This window comes from Anas acuta, chromosome W (assembly GCF_963932015.1).
Source record: "Anas acuta chromosome W, bAnaAcu1.1, whole genome shotgun sequence".
In the NCBI taxonomy this organism is placed as follows: Eukaryota; Metazoa; Chordata; class Aves; order Anseriformes; family Anatidae; genus Anas; species Anas acuta.
The window spans coordinates 13,521,252-13,531,897 of record NC_089016.1 but is presented as its reverse complement, the minus strand read 5'-3'; the positions used below and the strand labels follow the sequence as shown (position 1 = coordinate 13,531,897).

General features: G+C 44.2%; 1 protein-coding gene across 2 annotated transcripts; it reads left to right on the top strand.

Annotated features, from left to right (window-relative positions):
* Window positions 1-1,007: 1,007 nt before the first annotated feature.
* Window positions 1,008-10,256, top strand: LOC137847243 (zinc finger SWIM domain-containing protein 6-like). 2 transcript variants are annotated; one of them, XM_068665531.1, is made up of 4 exons: window positions 1,008-2,251; window positions 8,222-8,398; window positions 8,498-8,644; window positions 10,066-10,256. In XM_068665531.1, exons 1-4 carry the CDS (start codon window positions 2,083-2,085, stop codon window positions 10,239-10,241), a joined length of 669 nt encoding a protein of 222 aa, XP_068521632.1. In that variant the 5' UTR covers window positions 1,008-2,082; the 3' UTR covers window positions 10,242-10,256. The 2 variants fall into 2 exon arrangements, with proteins under 2 accessions (XP_068521632.1, XP_068521631.1); XM_068665530.1 differs by having other exon boundaries at window positions 1,018-2,251; window positions 10,051-10,256.
* Window positions 10,257-10,646: the final 390 nt, after the last annotated feature.

The window sequence follows — 10,646 nt, the reverse complement described above, 5'->3', positions numbered from 1 at the left end:
TATTGTTTAGCATGACGTCAGATGGTATGGAATACCCCTTTGGCTAGTTTGGGTCACCTGTCCTGGGTCTGTCCCCTCCCAGCTCTTACTGCACCCCCAGCCTGCCCGTTGGCAGGACAGAGCAAAAGGCTGAGATGTCCTTGGCTTGGTATAAGCACTGCTCTGCAACAATTAAAGCATCGGGGTGTTATCAGCACTCTTCTCATCCTAAGCCAAAACACAGCATTCCACCAGCTACTAGGAAGAAAATTAATTCTGTTCTAACTGAAACCAGGACATCTATCCACCCCTTATTCCATACCATTTATGTCATGCTCAGGTTACACTCTTTTCCATACATTCTAATTAGTCACCTATAGTAATCATGGTAGTGATAACATACAGTATAATATACTAATTAACATGGTACAATTCAGTTCATGGGCTATTCTCACCCAGTATTAAATCTCCTTGAGGTACACACCGGACCTCTCCGTTCTTTTGCATCACCCACCAAGTGTATCCAGGTCCCAAAGCAAAAGCAATTCCACGAATGGGTTTGCCTTTTCCTGAGGCAGGAGTAGCCCAGACTGTCTTACCCAGCATGTTTCTTACATGCACTACAGGAACTTTATCCCCATCTACAGTACGTAACAGGTTTGATTGGGCAGGTCCAGCTCGGTTGGCAGATCCCCTAGTATTGACTAACCAGGTGGCCTTTGCCAAATGCGTATCCCAGTTTTTGAACGTCCCAGCGCCCATTGCTTTCAATGTAGTCTTTAACAGGCCATTGTATCGCTCAACTTTCCCGGAGGCTGGTGCATGATAGGGGATGTGATGCACCCACTCAATACCATGTTCTTTGGCCCAAGTGTCTATAAGGTTGTTTCGGAAGTGAGTCCCATTGTCCGACTCTATTCTTTCTGGGGTGCCATGTCGCCATAGGACTTGCTTTTCAAGGCCCAGGATAGTGTTCCGGGCAGTGGCATGAGGCACAGGATATGTTTCCAGCCATCCGGTGGTTGCTTCCACCATGGTAAGTACATGGCGCTTGCCATTGCGAGTTTGAGGGAGTGTGATGTAATCAATCTGCCAGGCCTCTCCATATTTATATTTCAGCCATCGTCCTCCATACCAAAGAGGCTTTGACCTCTTTGGTATGGAGGCCAAAAAGGCATGGTCTTAATGAGAAAATGAACTGTTGCTAAATAGCGCTTTCAGATGTCTTCTTGCTTCTGTCAAAGTTCATGCTGATGAAGAGACAGCTGATTTAGAGAAAAATCTTTCAATTTGAAAATAGTTTCTGGAAACCCTGATGTATTTATACCTGCCATGTTATATAGTGTCATGGAACAGGTTCTAAAGTAATGGTATGTGTGCATAGCAAACATAAAAAACGTAGCAAAAAAAAAAAAAAGAAAAAAAAAAGGTATGTGTCAGAGCAAACTAGCTTTCTGTAAATTAGAGCTCTATAAAATGAACATGTATAAATTTTTTCAAGTGTAACCAAATTACTGAAGCAATTGCAGTAAAAAATATCCCTATTAGACTGCATAAAACCAGTGTTTACTGTGTCCCTGAGATCCAGATGTGTTTGTAAAAAGAATTACATGATCAGCAGTACTTTTGCTGGGTTTTGAGTGTAGAAGTATGTGTTTACAAAATACATGTTTTACTCGTACTTGTTTGGTTCCTCTAATGTGAAGCTGGAAGATACATAGTTCTTGTTTGTAGAAAACATTCACTCCTGATACAAAAATTAGAAGAAAAACTTGGGTAATTTCATTCTGAAACTTTATGTGAATTCTTGTTTGGTTTTGACGAACCATGCTTTGTGAGCTCTGGATTTTTCTGGTACAAAAGACTAACTTAACGCCTTTTAATTTAGAAGGTTGGATTGGTACATTCTTTCAGCTGCTTCAGATGGGCCACATTCTGAGTCAGGAATTCAGCCTGCCTGGTGCTAGGTGTAGCTGGGAAGTAAGCAGTATAGGGGAGAAAAAAATATATTACAGTATAGAAGTTTGCAATTAGTCATTGACTGCTGCATTTTTAATAGAAAACATATTTTAGCGATTTTTTTTTAAATCAGGTGCTCTATGGATGTGTATAGTTTTAAATCCCCACTGCAAGTTGGAGCAGAAGGCCAGTTGGCTAAAACAGCTGAAAAAATGGAACAGTGTGGATGTTTGCCCCTGGGAAGATGGAAACCATGGAAACGAGGTGCCCAATTTAACCAATGCTTTGCCTCGGGGTGAAAATGCTAACCAAGGTAAGCCTAAATATATGCACTGACTGCAACATATAACATCTGTCTTATATACTCTAGCCTTGCAGAATTCAGCACTCTTTCCTGGGACTGGGACAAGCAACTTTCTTATTAAGGACAGACCAGTCAAATTTATTTTCACTAATACTTCCTTGCAGGAAGGATAAATTGTTTTTTTCATGCCGGGGCTGCGATGTTTTCAAAGCAAGTATTTGTGTTTAGTTAGGTCCTCTAGCTTTTCACTTGGTCCTTCTGAATACTTATTGCATGTAAATGGAATGTCCTTGAAGTATGTCAAAGTAAAAGCTTGTTTCTTTGCTTGACTACAATCTTGTATCCCTTCTGGTGTTGGGATTTTTATTTTGTTTGCAGTTACAAAGCCTTTGATACCTATTTAAAGAGAGATCAGTTGCAACTGCATTAAACTGAGTGGGTGAAAAAGTAAAGCAGCCATTTATAGGATCTGTTCTGTGTTGTGCATTCTGCATTGCCAGGTTGGGGAGGGGGGGGTGTAGAGGCAGCACTGCCTTCTTGGAGGTCTCTGTATATTCAGTATCATGCTTTCTAATAAAAAATGTGATTATTAAATCTGGCAGAAGCCTTGTCCAGTCCTCTCTAAGCAAAGATTGCTACTGGGGAAAACACAAGACATTTCCCTTGAACAAAAACCCTCAGCATTTTGATACATATTTCATATAATTATGGTAAAGTTAAAATTAAATGTTGGGGAGGGAGGGGCAGATGTGAATTTAGATGGGTTTTACATTGGTCCTTTTTTTTGTAAGATTACCTCCAAAGGAAATAGTTAGAGAGTTCCTTTAGAAATCTCACAGCTAGCTGGGGCTAGAAGTTCATTCACCAAATAACTCCCTAAAGAGGTGGTTTTTGCTTTCTGGATTTCTTGAAGTTCAGCCCAACCTGGACAGGCTAGTGGCAACTTGGACATGACATTGACAGAGGGGTTTTGCCATGGATAGATGCCCAGTAAGGGTTATGCCACTCCCATGACCTCAGTGCACCTTGTTTTATCTACAGTATTTGTAGATGTTTATGACAAAAAATTAAACAAGTGCTCAAAGTTAACATCACTTTTCAAAGAGAAAGACTGAAAGTCACACAGAATCACAGAATGGCCGAGGTTGGAAGGGACCTCTGAAGATCATCTAGTCCAACCTCCCTGCCAATTAAGATCATGTAGAGCACATTGCGCAGGATGGCATGCAGGCAAGTTTTGAATATCTCCAGAGAAGGAGACTCCACAACCTCTCTGGGCAACCTGTTCCAGTACTCTGTCACCCTCACAGTAAAGAAGTGCCCCCTCATGTTCGGAACCTCCTGTGCTTCAGTTTGTGCCCGTTGCCTCTCGTCCTGTCTCTGGGAACAGCTGAAAAGAGACCGGCTCCATCCTCTTGACACCCTCCCCTCAAATATTTATATACATTAATGAGGTCTCCCCACAGTCTTCTCTTCCAGGCTAAACAGGCACAGTTCTCTCAGCCTGTCCTTGTATGACAGGAGTTCTAGTCCTCTAATCATCTTTGTAGCCATCCTCTGAACTCGCTCCAGTAGTTCTATGTCCCTCTTGCACTGGGGAGCCCAGAACTAGACACAATACTCCAGGTGTGGCCTCACCAGGGCTGAGTAGAGGGGGAGGATCACCTCCCTCGACCTGCTGGCAACACTCTTCCAAATACGGCTCAGGATACCGTTAGACAACTTGGCCACAAGGGCATATTGCTGACTCATGGTCAGCCTGCTATCCACCAGGACTCCGGGGTCCCTCTCTGCAGAGCTGCTCTCCAGCAGCTCACCCCTCAACCTGTACTGGTGCTTGGAGTTATTCCTCCCCAGGTGCAGGACCTTGCACTTGCCCTTGTTGAACTTCACAAGGTTCCTATCGGCCAACCCTCCAGCCTGTTAAGATCCCTCTGAATGGCAGCACAGCCTTCTGGGGTATCAGCCACTCCTCTGAGCTTTGTGTCATCAGCAAACTTGCTGAAGGTGCACTCTCTTCCATTGTCCAGGTCATTGATGAATAAGTTAAACAACACTGGACCCAGTACTGACCCCTGGGGGACACCACTAGCTACAGGCCTCCAACTAGATTCTGCATCACTAAGCACAACTCTCCGAGTTCTGCCATTCAGCCAATTATCAATCCCCCTCACCGTCCACTCATCTAGCCTGAACTTCTTGAGCTTGCCCATGAGGATGTTACGGGAGACAGTGTCAAAAGCCTTGCTGAAGTCAAGGTAGACCACATCCACCGCTCTCCCCTCATCTACCCATCTAGTCATCTCATGATAGAAGGACAGCAGATTGGTTAAGCATGAACTCCCCTTGGTGAATCCAGGCTGACAATTCCTGATCACCTTCTTACCCTCCACATGCTTGGAGATGACCTCCAGGATGAGCTGTTCCATCACCTTTCCAGGGATGGAGGTGAGGCTGACTGGCCAGTAGTTGCCTAGGTGCTCCTTCTTGCCCATTTTGAAGACTGGCATGACATTGGCTCTCTTCCTGTCCTCAGGCACCTCTCCTGTTCTCCACAACCTTTCAAAGATGATGGAGAGGGTCCTAGCAATAACATCGGCCAGCTCCCTCAGCACCTGTGGGTACATGCCATTGGGACCCATGGATTTGTGGATGTCAGGTGTGCTTAGATGATCTCTGACCTGAGCCTCTTCGAAGAAGGGAAAGTCCTCCTTTCTCCGGACTTCCTCTCTTGTCTCCAGGGTCTGAGATTTCTGATTTCATAGCAGTAAAGACAAGCAAAAAAGGCATTCAGCAACTCTGCCTTCTCTGTATTATTTGTCACTAGGGCACCTGCCCCATTCAGCAGTGGGCCAACATTTTCCCCAGTCTTCCTTTTTCTACTGATGTATTTGAAGAAGCCCTTCTTGTTGTCCTTGACATCCATTGCCAGATCTAATTCCAAATGGGCCTTGGCCTTCCTTGTCGCATCCCTGCATACTCTGACAGCATCCCTATATTCCGTCCAAGTCGCCTGCCCCCCTTTTCCACATGCTGTAAACTTCCTTCTTCTTTTTGAGCTTTGCCAGGAGCTTCCTGATCATCCACACAGATCTCCTGTACCCTTTGCTTGCCTTCTTGCTCATAGGGACGCACCAATCTTGAGCTTGGAGGAAGTGATACTTGAATACTGACCATCTGTCTTGGACCCCCCCTCCTTCCATGGACCTAACCCATGGAATTCTTTCAAGTAGATCCCTGAAGAGGACAAAGTTTGCTCTCCTGAAGTTCAAGGTCGCAATCCTACTTTTTGCCCTGCTTCCTCCTCGCAAGATCCTGAACTCCACCATATCATGGTCATTGCGGCCAAGGCTGCTCACTGACCCTCACATCTCCAACTAATCCTTCCTCATTTGTTAATACAAGGTCTAGTAACACACCTTTCATTGTTGGTCTTTGACCACCTGTGTCAAAAATTTGTCATCAGTGCACTGCAGGAACCTCCTGGACTATTTGTGCCCAGCTGTGTGGTCTTCCCAGCAGATATCAGGGTGGTTGAAATCTCCCATGAGAACCGGGGCTTGTGACTGAGAGGCTACTTGGAGCTGTCTGAAGAAGGCTTCATCCACCTCCTCTTCCTGATCAGGTGACCTGTAGCAAACACCCACAACAGCGTCAGCTGTGGTAGCCTGCCCTTTAATCCTTACCCATAAGCTCTCAACTCGCTCTTCATCCACCCCTAGGCAGAGCTCCACACATTCCAGTTGCTCTCTCACATAAAGAGCAACTCCACCACCTCGCCTTCCTGTCTGGTCTTTTCTAAAAAGCACGTAGCCTTCCATGACAGCATTCCAGTTATGTGAGCTATCCCACCATGTCTCCATGATTGCAATGAGATTATAGCCTTGCGACTGCACGCAGATCTCCAGTTCTTCCTGTTTGTTTCCCATACTACGCGCATTAGTATACAAGCATTTCAGGGAGCTGAAATGCTTATTTCTCATGCTGCGTGTGTATGTATAGAAACATTTGAGATGTTTTTCATTCAACTCAGCCCTTTGTGGGGCAGACTGAAGGGCCTCCCCAGCATGCAGTTCCTCAAAAATTGGTGTCCAGTCCCATAGCTTATCTCTGGTGGGCCTGGTTTTGTCCCTTTCCCCCTTCGAATCTAGTTTTAAAGCCCTGTTGATCAGCCCTGATAATTCCTGGACAAAAATCCTTTTCTCCCTCAGATAAAGGTGATCTCCATCAGGAGTCAGTAGGCTTGGTGTCATGTAGACCTTCCCATGATCAAGAAACTTGAAACTGTGTTGGTGGCATCAGCCTCGGAGCCACGTATTGATCAGATAGGTTCACCTGTTCCTTTCAGTATTGATCCCTGCTACTGGAAGGATGGAGGAAAGCACTACCTGTGCACCTGATCCTTCAACCAGTTGCCCCAAAGCCCTAAATTCCCTTTTGATTGCTCTTTGGCTTCTCTTTGCCATCTCATCACTGCCAACTTGAAAAAACAATAAAGGGTAATAATCAGAGGGATTATTACCAGACGAGTGACTGTCTGAATGATGTCTCATACCCCTGCCCCAGGGACAGCAGACTTCCTTATGGGTCAGGTCTGAACAACAAATCGGGCCCTCTGTTCCCTTCAGAAGGGAATCCCCTATGACTATAACTGTTCTTTTTTTCTTGGTGGGGGTTGTTGTTATGTGGGACATAGGTTGACTTGCCCTGGGCAACTCCCTCAATATAGATGGACCTTTATCCGCATTGTCATTTGATTTCCTATACAGTTCCAGAACCTCGTTCCTGTTGTGTAGGGGCACCTGGGAAGGTGAGGTAGGCAGCTGCTGAGGTCACCTGCTACGCCAAACAGGATCCTGCTTCCACTCCCCCCTGTCTCTTATTAGATCCCTTCTGTCTGCGTTCTGGCAAGGGGGTAGGGGAACTTTTGTTTCTTGAGCAGTGGCTATGGCTGGCTGAGGACCATGCTGCAGGGATGGCAGAGCTCTACCTCACCAGTCAATCTCCTTCTCTGACTCCCTGATGCTCCTCAGCCTGCCCACCTCCTCCCAAAGCTCTGCCACCAGACAAAGCAGTTCTTCAACCTGGGCACACCTCCCAGAGCTGTGCTCTCTACTGTCATCCTGTAGTGGCATAAGAGTAGGGCACACCCAGCAGCCTGACACCTCGGTGGCAGCATGTTCCCCCTGGAGTTCTGTCTGGGAGGCTGCATCAGCTGTGGTGGGTGTGTGCTGAGCTCTGTGAGGCCACTGTCTTCTGCTGGGTGGATACCATCGCTCCATAGTCAACCTGTCCAACCTTCAGCACCCTCCCTGCATGCCCTGCCTGAACACACTGCCACACCACTCCCTGACTGACAAGCCCTGTTTGCCTGCTCTGTTAGCCACACTCCTGGTCGCTCGCGCTCCTTAGGGGCTGCCTTTGTATGACAGAGGAGGGACACTCCTGTCTCCACCCAAGCCTCATCAGCCACCCTCGTGAGGGCTGCCGGGTCCTGGCGGCTCCCTCATCTGCCTTGAAGGGGCCTCGATGTAGGGAAACCCCTGCAGAACACGTCTGACCCAGAGTTCTTCATACGCTGTTCATCCATCCCTTGTCCTTGCAGCTCTGGGTCTCAGAAGTAGAGAAGTTGGGAATGTTTGAGTAGCTGTGCCATATACTTTCTAGTTTGTTCTCAGGAGAGCTGTCAGATATCCTTCATCTTTAGCTGTTCCCTTTGCAAAGCCCTGTTTAGCATTAGTCTTGCTGTTCCATAGATCTCTTTTTGAATGCAGAGTGAATGGTGCACACTTTGTCTAGCCTGTTCAGTAATAGGATGTGAAATGTCATCTGCAGCCTGCTTCTTGCAGACGGGGGATAAGACAGGCTGCCGTCAGTTGGGGGTTGTGAGTAGGAAGAAGGCAAGAACGCTGTGAATGACTTATTCACATATGAATGAGTAAAAGCTGATGAAGCTTTCTGAACTTCTGAAAATGACAGATTCATCGAACAGGCCCCATCGGACAGTGTTCACTCGAGCCATTGAGGCATGCGATCTTCACTGGCAGGACAGCCACTTACAGCACATTATCAGCAGTAACCTATACACCAACTACTGTTACCATGACGACACTGAAAACTCACTCTTTGACTCTCATGGGTGGCCCCTCTGGCATGGTAAGTGGCTAAACTGGAAAGAGGTTTCTGTGACTTGCCACTTTGTTTAGTTTCTATGGCATTATTTTAGGGGGCATTCAATTATTTTCTCCATTTTAGAACATGTTCCTACAGCCTGTGCGAGGGTGGATGCATTACGATCTCATGGATATCCAAGAGAAGCACTGAGGCTGGCAATAGCTATTGTTAATACACTAAGAAGGCAGCAGCAGAAACAGCTGGAAATGTTCCAGGCTCAGAAGAAAGGTAAATGTGGGGAAGAGAGGAGGGCAAAGGACATGACAAGATGACGATAACATTTGGAACTTTGCATAAGAAAACTGTTTTTGAAACTATAAAGTCAATGAGGTGTCTTTAACTCTCCATTGCAAATGATCATAGTGGTAATGTAACGTATAAGTGAATCAGTAAGAAGTCAGCGTGAATAATCTTTTTTGTTAATATTACTTGTTTCTGCATGTCATGTATAGCACATGCTATTTGTTAGTAAGACAAAGATCTACTTTTTTTTTTTAAATTTCATATCAGTTGATTCCTAAACAGCAACAACATCAAAAAAAAAAAAACAAACAACAAAAACAAACAAACAAACAAACAAAAAAAACCACCCAGCCCTATCCTTCTGAGCAATCAGTTCAACAGTATGGCTGTTTCATTTTGTAGCCCCACACATTTAGGTAAGAAGCAGGCTTTCTAGCATTTTAAAGCTTTGAAATAATGCATGTGGTTACTAAGGAAGGTGATACCCCATAAATGAGAGTGAGTAGAGGCATCTTCAAGTTAGTGTGTAGTAGGTAGAGAAGCAGAGCATCCATAATAGCTTGTATACAATTTTTACATGATCAGCCATAATGAGACTGATCTCCCATAGTTCAGTAGCATATACATGTTTAGGAGAAAAAAGTTGGGGGTTGGAGTCAAAGGAGAGCTAGTGCCATAAGACTGTTAGTAAAAAAATGGGATCAGGGGAATCTATAACCTTTACCAAATACATACTTTCTTCAATTCATTGTGCTAAAGGATTTTTTTCATGTTCCAACTGATCTATGGGTGAGGGCTACAAAGTAAAGTATCCAACAAAGTATGTTTGTTGACTGAAAATTTAGAATGCCAAAATTAACATGATTCAATTAAAAGACAATTTTTTCTTGAATACTACATTTAATGTTTTTATTCTTTTTAGTTTTTTAAAGGAGTTGTCATCCTGAGTTTATCATTTCATTAATATTTAGATGCAAAATAAGCTCATGTTTTATTTGGGATAATGGAACATATTTTAGAGTATTTTCATTTATTTCAGTGCCATCAGATTCACTTAAAACGTACAAAATGGCACTACATCTTTTGAGCCAGGAAACAGATGTGGATATATTACAAAAAAAAAAAAAAAAAAAGTCAAAAAGTCTTTGCTGTCATTTTTCAGCAGATGTTTTCAGAAGATTTCCTGGTAGCGAGTAAGAGATTTCAAAAAAAAAAAAAATCACTACAGTTGAAACTGTTGACCCATAATGTGCTTTGCAAGTGTGTGAATGGCGTTTTGCCTTCATTCTTTTTTTTTTTTTCCTTCCTCTTTTAAGTAATAAAGTGGCTAACTAAAGAGTGGCTAATATGCACTCTTTCCCTCCCTCCTCCCTCCATCTTTTCTAACATAGAACTTCTCCACAAAGGAGTAACCTCAATAACGAATCTTGAAGGTTTGGTGGGACACCCTTTGGATCCAATTGGCACCCTCTTCAGTAGCCTGATGGAAGCCTGCAAGGTGGATGAAGAGAGCTTCCATGGATTCTCAGACTTCACAGGTAAGGCTGTGCAAAGGAAGATATCTTTTACATGTCTTCAGTAACCAGAGGCATTTTTCTACCTTTCCATTCTAAATTAACTTCAAAGCCAGTGTTCTCATAGTATAAGAACTCACATTTGCCTTCCCTAAGAAAACATGAGGGAGAAAAAATGTTTAAAGGAAAATTTTTAAAGCACTTCCAAAATTACCAGTTATTCATTCTTGAAGAAAATTCTGTATTTTGAGCCTGAAATAAAAGCAAATAAGTCTTTATAGTAGCAACCCTCTCCACAGATATTACTCTGTCCTTTTTCTGAGACATTGCAGAAGATCACAAAAATCACAGAATTGTTGAGGTTGGAAGGAAGTTCCTGCTTAGAGCAGGATCTGCTGCAGCAGATCGCCCAGGACTGTGTCTATTTGGGTTTTGAATAACTCCAAGAATGAAGACTTTACAACCTCTCTTGG

Bases quoted from the DNA above. Each gene is read 5' to 3' on its own strand.
- LOC137847243 (XM_068665530.1), top strand. From the start codon at position 2,083: ATGTGTATAGTTTTAAATCCCCACTGCAAGTTGGAGCAGAAGGCCAGT. The intron at 2,252-8,221 runs GTAAGCCTAAAT...TGAAAATGACAG, and splicing joins GGGTGAAAATGCTAACCAAG to ATTCATCGAACAGGCCCCAT. The intron at 8,399-8,497 runs GTAAGTGGCTAA...TCTCCATTTTAG, and splicing joins TGGGTGGCCCCTCTGGCATG to AACATGTTCCTACAGCCTGT.